Source organism: Malania oleifera, chromosome 9 (assembly GCF_029873635.1).
Source record: "Malania oleifera isolate guangnan ecotype guangnan chromosome 9, ASM2987363v1, whole genome shotgun sequence".
Taxonomy (NCBI): domain Eukaryota; kingdom Viridiplantae; phylum Streptophyta; class Magnoliopsida; order Santalales; family Ximeniaceae; genus Malania; species Malania oleifera.
The window spans coordinates 91,752,939-91,762,132 of NC_080425.1; the positions used below are offsets into that span (position 1 = coordinate 91,752,939).

The 9,194-nt window shown below is 32.6% G+C and overlaps 1 protein-coding gene across 1 annotated transcript; it reads left to right on the forward strand.

Annotated features, from left to right (window-relative positions):
* The first annotated feature begins 3,049 nt into the window (after window positions 1–3,049).
* On the forward strand, window positions 3,050–4,933 carry LOC131164639 (two-component response regulator ORR10-like). The gene is made up of 5 exons (XM_058121975.1): window positions 3,050–3,336; window positions 3,487–3,596; window positions 3,718–3,795; window positions 4,108–4,178; window positions 4,403–4,933. Exons 1-5 carry the CDS (start codon window positions 3,234–3,236, stop codon window positions 4,704–4,706), a joined length of 666 nt encoding a protein of 221 aa, XP_057977958.1. The 5' UTR covers window positions 3,050–3,233; the 3' UTR covers window positions 4,707–4,933.
* Window positions 4,934–9,194: the final 4,261 nt, after the last annotated feature.

Here is a 9,194-nt window from a genome sequence, read left to right on the forward strand (position 1 = left end):
TTAGGGTAAACTTAATAAAATCTGAAGCCCTAAATATAAATTAATCTACTGGGTCGTACCTATCTAAAATTATATCTATTTTAATTTGAGTTATATTACATTTGAAAATACGAATTAAAGACCGTTTATTTGAAATAAATTTCATATAAATTTTTTTTATGTGTCCAAATTTGTACAAGTGTTGTAAATAATTTTAAAATTGGGTTTCTAAGTACAAAATTAATTTCTAATATAAGCAATTCTCAAAAAAAAAATGAAGTGAAATCAATAGGATAATTTTGAAATATTTGTATTTTTAAATCCCTAGTCCTCATATTTTACCCCAACAACATAATAGTGACATATGAATTCCAATTCTTGAGTTTTAAATGCATACATTTGGAATCCACCACTTAGAATATATAAATTTAAAAGTCATAACTTGGAATGCAAATTTGTGTTCCTAAGAACAATCATGGGACAATGGTGGTTGGTTAATTTTCAAAAGAAAATGATTGGAAATGGCAAAGAGTCATCAAGAGATTCAAGACCAATCATGCCAACCGGATTATTGCCATTAATTAATACTAACATAATAGTCAACATCAAAGATCTCAACAGCTAATTTAAAATTCTCCTCATTTTTGGCTACATGCATGCCCTAATCCCCCATCTTCCCTTCTTTTAATGAACTCTTGTTACGCCTTTGATCAAGCTTAATTTTTTTATTTTTTTAATGAAATAAATAGGGATAGTAAAACGGGTCGAAATCCAAAAAGTGACCCGTGACCCGTCCATTTAAATTGGATTTGGATTTAATACAAACTGACTCATTTATAAATGGTTCAATCCAGACCCGTCCCATTTATTAAGCGGGTTAGACAGGTTTAGATTGGGTCTTTCAGTGGGGGCGACTGAGAGGGAAAGGGAGATTTCCGGTTGGGGGAGAGTGGAGAAGGGGAAGAGTAAAGAGTGAGAGTGAGAATTTTTTTTTTATTTAGATATTAATAAATAAAATGGACTGTTTTTTGTTTTAAAAAATGTCATTTTATATAAAAATTTCAAAATTTTTAAAAATAAATAAAAAATATTTTTTTAAACGATTGGCCTATTTATTAAACGGGCAAATTTGAGTTTACATATTAGTCACTTGTCAATAAACGGGCCAACTCGAATCTTAACCCATTTAATCTGGCCCAACCCATTTATGACCCGTTAACCCATTTTGCACCCCCTTAAAATAAATCAGCCTTTTCTTTTCCATTCTCTATTTTCCGACTAAAAGTTGGTATTGAATCTAATTGTCTGAGTTACACAACGAGAAGTAGTAATTCAACTCCCGTTATATATCTCTTACCATCTTCCTTAGGATTCAAATATAAAAATTTAGAATATAAGTCTCAAATATTAAATCTTAAACCCTAAAATCCCAAAACCCAAAACCCTAAACCCACGATCCGCTTGTGAATCCCCAAGTCTCTCTCCCTATGGCCTGATTTTATATGTGCACTTGCCCTTTGCAAAAGCATTAGGTCTCAAATTCAAGTATAGGACCCACATGTTGGACCTTACCACTTGCCCATGAACACTTCTCCAGTATGTTTACCACATGATTTTCTTTTTTAAGCAAAAGTAATTGAGCCCCCTTTTACATGCAAGGGTTTTTCCTTTTTCAAAGATTGTGCCTTGACAGTTGGGATTTTTAATTTGATGTTAAAGCAATTTTTTTTGTTTTTACCACGTGATCTTCTTTCATTCCTAGAATGTTGCCTCAAAATGGTTTCTCCCTTAAAGATTGTGCTTTGACCCAATGGGATTTTTAGTTTGGATGCCCAACAAAATCAATTTCTTGGCTCATCATTTTCTTACATTCCTAATTAAAATGTCTCCTCAAAATGCTTCATTTCAAAGATTGTAGTTTGACCCCATAAGATTTTTAATTTGAAAATAAAGTTAAAAAATTAAAAAAAAATCACATAATATTTTGCATTTCTTATAAAATGTTGTCATCAATAATTTCCTTTCAAATTAAGACTGCGATTTGATACTTATGTACTTTTCCGCTATTTAATGTACACTTTCATTCGGTAAACTCATCATCGAAAATTATTTATTTTTCAAACTCATTATTTATGAAATTTTATAACAAACACTAAACATCTCAAATTTCAAAAATTAGGGTTTAGATTTGAAATCTATCCTAGAGAAGATAGCTAGTGTGCAGACACTTGACAAAATTCGGTTCTGAAAATTGGAACTTGATTATAGATTTATGGACTCCTTTGAGGAATTTGAATTTTGTTTTTCTTATTTAATTTTTTAGATGCCCAAAAAAATGTTTTGTGATGTCATAAAAATCTAAGAATATTTTTTGTCAAGATTCACCATCACGCTTTCTAAATCTTGACACATAATTCAATTAATCAATACATCTTTGAAGAAAAGTGAGTTATGTGTCAAAGTTTTGCACCGAGGTAATGAGTTATGACAACAATATAGTTGCCTTTTTCATCTAATCTTAACTTTAACTCGAGTTTAGGGTTTGACTATGTAGCTCATCTCTTCAACCCTACGAGACAGCAACTGGAGTCCCACGAGCGAGAATGCAATGGTTGGTGGGTTGCGAGTACTCGAATGTAAATAATGGGGTCGGATAGTTTTTGAGTCTCACTCTTTTTTCGAGATCTTCTCTTCCATTAAGGGACCTCATCATTTCTTGTCTCTTTTTCTCCTCAACATATTAAAAAATAGTCAAATTTATGTAAATTTTTAAAACATAATTGAAACATCAACAATTAAAAAAAGATAATTGATGATTGAAACACAAATTGGGGACAAAGATATAGAGTAGTGAGCCACACTCGATTAATTTTTTTTTTTTTTTTTTAAAAGAAAGAAAATCTACTAATCCAAGTGCCAAGTAATTGAAAATTTGGAACACTCCATGACTCAATGTAGCTATGTGATAGGACAAAACAGAAACTTCATTGTTTGTTCTCCAATCCAAAAAAATCAAAGATTCGGGAGATTCTGGATGATATCTGGTCGGATCTTACTTTCCAAACTGCCTGTGCAGTGTCTCTGTATTTCTACCCAAATGGGTTCCCATCTTTTTCCCATTCAACCACTCAAACCACACCTCCTTCAACCCTCCCCTGTTCTGATTTCATCCTCAATCCTCAATCTGATCTGTGTCCCCATTCAATTCCTCCTTGGGAGGTTATTTGCTCTTCATTTATTCGGTTGCTGCAGCAATGGTCATGACCTCAGATGCTAAGTTTCATGTTCTTGCTGTTGATGACAGCCTCATAGACAGAAAATTGATTGAGAAGCTCCTCAAAACCTCTTCTTACCAAGGTAGAGGGAGACAGAAAGAAACAGAGAGAGAGAGAGAGAGAGAGAGAGAGAGAGATAGAGAGAATTTATGGTTCATTTAATTCTTTTGGGAGTTCTGTTTGTTCATTAGATTGAGTTTTAAATGTTGATTCTTCCGGGTATTGATCACAGTCACAGCAGTTGATTCTGGAAGTAAGGCCTTGCAGCTTTTGGGTCTGCAAGAGGATGAACAGAAAGGTTCAAGCCCTCCCTCTGCTTCTCCTAACCAAGATCCTCACCAGGTATGGTTTTTGTGCTAATTTTTAAAAATAGTTCCATAAAAATGATTTTCTTTTATGGGTTTTATGTTGATCTCAGTCTTTTAGCTGATCTGATTGTTCATGATTACTTTTCTTGTCACAGGAGATGAATGTAAATTTGATTATTACAGATTATTGTATGCCTGGAATGACAGGCTATGATCTCCTAAGAAAAATCAAGGTAGACTTCATTTGCATTGTTTACTCTTTCTTCTGCTGCGTATTCATTATTTACTTATCCCCAAACTCATCAACTAGTGAAGTTCATGGACTTTTGCCCAATTAGTTTCTTTGGTAATACAATAAATCTGTGATGGGTTTCGAGTGGGATGGAGTGTAAATAGAATGGAATGAAAATTTGGATTAAAAATATTTGAAGAAATCAAAGTGACAAATTTAATTTCATTTCATTTATATTTAACTTTTCGCATTCCCTTGTTGAAGTTAACAAATCTCAACACTGAACTGAACTCTCTGATCTGAATATATCCAGGAATCCAAATCTCTGAAAGACATACCAGTTGTGATCATGTCTTCTGAGAATATCCCTTCGAGGATCAGCAGGTAAGGAAACAATAAAAATGAACAACAATATTTAAATGCTTCGAGTATGAAACTTTAACACCGTATTTGGGAGAACATATTTCAACTATCAAGATATAACTTTATATTCACTTTGTCTAATCCTACAGAAATCTGAATTCTGTGTTTAAACCCAAAAGTTCCCAAACACGGGAAAAAAAATTATGTAATTTGGATTGCTGATGGGAGATGTTTTCAATTGACAGATGCTTGGAAGAAGGGGCAGAAGATTTCTTCCTGAAGCCAGTTCAACTCTCAGATGTAAGCAAGCTGAGACCCCATCTGCTGAAGGGTAAAGCTAAAGAACAGCAGCTTCACATTAATGTGAAAGATGAGCATAGAGGCAATTCTGCAGAGAGAAAAATTACGAGAGACAGAACTATTGGGTTGGAGGTTGGGAACTGTGTCATCAGTGCAGAGAATTTGCTGAGATGGAAAATACAGATCACAGTCTCCATTTTCTTTCTACTGATTTTTCTTTCTCCAAGCTGGATCTTACAGCCTCAATAGAAGTTCAAATAGTTTAGGAAGATGTGATACAGGCTCCCATGTAAATTTTCCATACAAAGAGTTTTCATCAGTTCAATTTTGTTATTTGACAAACATTTTGGCTGCAAATATCTGTTATATATATATATATAGATATATATATATATATATTTGGAAATGCCACAGCCATGTTGTGTAGCTGAAACTTATTTGTTCATTTATATAAATATTTTGAGTTAGAATCTAAAGAGGGTGATGGCGAATGACAGCCTGTTTGGCAAATGGGTTTTTGTGCATTATGAAGTTTTTAATTGTTTTCATCCAGCAGCAGCAGAGGAAATCATGTCCTGCTGGATTTGCTACTCATCACTTTCAATAGCCATTAACTCCAAAAATATATATAATAAAAAAAGAAAAATTATTATGATTCCATTTGGGACATGGGTTTTGTGAGATAATTTTTTTTTCTAAGAAAAAAAGGAAGAAATTATTTCTTCATTGCATTGTCTATTATTTAGAGGGCGTTGTTTGATCTAAATAGCCTTGATAGAAGCTATCTCTAAACTGTTGTTTGAACATCAGAGCGTTTGGTGGTAACTTAGCTCTTCTAATAGAACGAGACATGGGAACATGCGTGATTCGGTCATAGAGGTTTCTTTCTAATTTTATCTTTTATAAAATAGTATTTGTTACATTAAAAACTTTAACTTATGCAATTGCTTATTAATTTAATCAAATATCTATGATCATAAGCATTAAGAAGATTAAAATTAAAAATAACACATAGATACTAGATATCAAATAGTTAATATAATTTAGATTTTAAATTCAATGACCTGTTTAAGTTCAATTCAAAGTTGTTTCAGAAAATCAAATTTGAACTCAGTATTTAGTACTTAACGCTTAATTTTACCAAACGCCCCCTTAACCTCAAATAGTATTTTGAATGAAAATGTATTCAAATATAATTGAATTAGTTTTTTTTTAAAAAAGGTAAATGACCTGTAAAATAAAAATATTTTCTATATTTTATTTTATTATTCTCTCCTTATATATATGTCAAATGAATTTTTTTCTAGTCCTAGAGTTGATCTATATGGAGGAATCACCAACCTAATACCGAAGCATAAGCTCATGAAACTTAAGTCTAACTCATACGTATGCACACGAGCCACATTTTTTCATGTTCTTTAATCTTTCGACATGAGATACCTACAACCATTTTTCATTAAAAAAAAAAAAAAGAACAACACCCTTCCGTATTTATTTATTTTTCCTTTGGTATTTTTCATATTTATGCAAATATCAAAACTTAAATGGCTTGTTAAACAAAAGCAAAAATACAAAAACAAAAGTAAGAAAGAAAACAATACATGCCAAATATCTCTTACTCACTCATACTCACTCTTTCTTTTGTTACAATTCAAAGTCTCTCATATTCCCTTACTTAGGCATCGGAGTAATCCCCCGAGATACACCCCAGGTCCTCCAAGTCATTTTTATTTATTTCTTTTCAGGTAATCGTGATTAAGGAACGATTCGTGAAGGTCGTTCAATTTTAACATTACCCTTTCATCAACTTTTACTTAATTCATTAATCACATAACCAAATGACTTCTAAGGACAATCACATTACTAACAGTTTTTGTGCAACTTGGAGTCTAATTAGTAAGCAAATAGTCATGTAATTCATAGTGTGATTGTGACCGAATTTTCTAAAGAAAAAATCATATAAAACAAAACAAGAAAAGAACAAAGAGACAAAAGCTTTTAATTTCTTTTGAAAGTCAAATTCGACATCCCGTGAAATTAGATTTTATTTTTTTTTTTCTTTAAATTTTTGTGTACCACGGCACCCATATAAATATTAGAACACAAATTTAAGTTCGAGGCAGAAAAGGAATTACCAAAAATTAAAAAAAGAAAAAAGAGGCTCAATGGAGTATTTATGTTTGAATATTGGATTGACAAAACATAATTAAAGATGGCTACTCAAGGGCAAAAAAGTCAATGATCCTAAGCATATATATATATATATATATATATATATATATATATATATATATATAGAGGACCGGCCATGTTCACATATGTATAAAGTCTGCATTTCTAAATTCTATCTTTTTAATTATTATGAATATTGAACCCATCAATTTCGTACCATGACGAAATTAATCATGGAGATATGGTAAATCATAGAAATAATATTCAATTTTGGCTGTGGAGATTTAGGCATGTTCATTAACCTTTTTCCCCCAAGAAAATCTACTTATATAATATGCCCATAAAAGTGATGCATCCAATCAATATTCCAAGTCCTTGCTTTATTTATATTCATGTTAGCTATCCTTTCGTAGATTTTTTCTTGCTTCTGTCTATTTATTTTGAGATGTTATTTAGCACGGCATTATTAGAGAAATGTCGTGTTACTCATTGATGTTGCATTGTTTTACGAATTGTCAATTGTTTGAAATGGACCACTTGGAGTCTACACATAATAATAGGAGTGCCGGGTGAGAAATGAAATGTCATGTGATCAAATCTTTATAATTATTGAAAATATATACATTTGGAAAAGTGAGACACTATAAATGAAGTAATATGTATAGCGTATCAACAACGATATCTCTCGAAAAGTGATGGTTTGATTTTTTTTTTTTTTTTGGAAATATTATCTAGCAAGATATTATTAGGGAAACGTTATGTTACTCATTTACATGACATTGCATTATGGATTTTCGATTTCTTAAAATCAAACACTTGGGAGTTCACGCAAAATAATAGTTGTTGACTTTTTGAGTCGGATTCCTATTTTGATGCTGATAAAGCACATGTTTTTTACATGTGTATTTAGCATGTGAACGAGTCCATTAATTTAACATACACATAAGGAAACGACAATGGAAGCTTACAGGACTTAAAGCCTATACGATTAAGCACATTCCATGAAGTCAAAAGAGCAAAAAGACGATGAAGACATTTATTTCTTATTGTAATTGCATTTATTTTTATTATTTGGCCTGTAATAATGCATGTATTGATATGATTATTTGTTTATACAAGACCATAAATTGACCATAGGGAGCCATAGGACCATAGACTAACCTTAGGATTCATCTTCAATCAACCGACGTCGAATTTTTTGGGTTAACTCAATTGGCCATAGACTGACCTTAGGAGACCTAAAATTTTGGAAGACAAACATTTTCATAAAAGACAAAATCATACAAAAGGTTTAAATGATTTAAGGTCAAAAATTGAACTTCGGGCGACCGAACTTAGAAAGTTAAAATAGTTCGGGCGACCGAACTAGCTAGAGGTCAATTCAATGACTAAGGCTCGGGTGACCGTCCCAATTTTGAACTCAATATCATCGGGTGACCAAACTCCTAAAGTCACTTTTTTCATTGTCTCCGAGCACCCGAACCTATAGTTCAAAATCACCCCAGGCGACCGAATTATGAAGTTTGGCAGACCGAACTGTTCACAGGATGACCGAACCTCGAGTGTTTGGAAAATCGCCTTGGCCCAGCCACCCGAACTCGTCCTCGGGCACCCGGAACTCAAAATCTTATCTTTTCTCTATGTATCTATTCGGGCGATCGGCCCTATGAACCGGGCGACCGAACCTCTTAGGTTGCCAATTTTTTACCATGATAATTAGGGTTAAAACTCAATTAAAACATTTCCAAAATTCCTAATTTATTCCCAGTGGTCATATTTTGTTGAAAAACTATAAATACCCTTTTCATAATTTAGAATAGTAACTTTGATTAGCCAACTTTTCTCTCTAATTTTATCTTAATCAAAGTTTCCTCAAAATACGTTTTTATTGCAAACTCTTTTCTTGGGGCAAATATTTTACTCTCCAAAACTCTCTTTCATTTATTTGTAAATCATTTTTACAAGAGAGTAGTTTGTATAGGCATTTTTGTTGTGCAAAATCATTTGAAACCAAAACCCTAGGTTCTCCAGTTTGTTCTTGAAAAATATTGTTTAGAGAAAATATTTTGTAGGGTTTAAATCTTTGAAACTTTTTATCATATACATTCTTTTCAAAGATTGTAAAATCATTTTTAGAAAAACACTCTTACTCTACTGAGCATAATGCATATCATTAGAGAGTGCATGTATTTGAGCTTTTAATATGTACATTCATGCTTGTATTTAGAAGCGTCTTAATATGTACAAAAATGATTTTTATTGTACCGGTTGGGTTCAACAAGGGAGTCTCAGCCCCGTAAGTAAGATCGGCTTGGTTCAGCTCGAAAATTGAATTGGAGAGTTTTCGCCCCGTAAAGGAGACCAGTTGGGCTTAACTTGAAATTTAAGCTGGGGTTTACCTTACCCCATAAGGAAAGGTTGTAACGGTTTCTGCTCTACCCCGTTTAAGTGAGCAAGGATAGTGGAATCTTTAGGGGGGATGCCCAAGATAGGGACGTAGACTGGTTTGGCCGAACCTCGATCACAAATATCGTGTGTCTCTCTCTCCCTATCTTTTTTAAATTT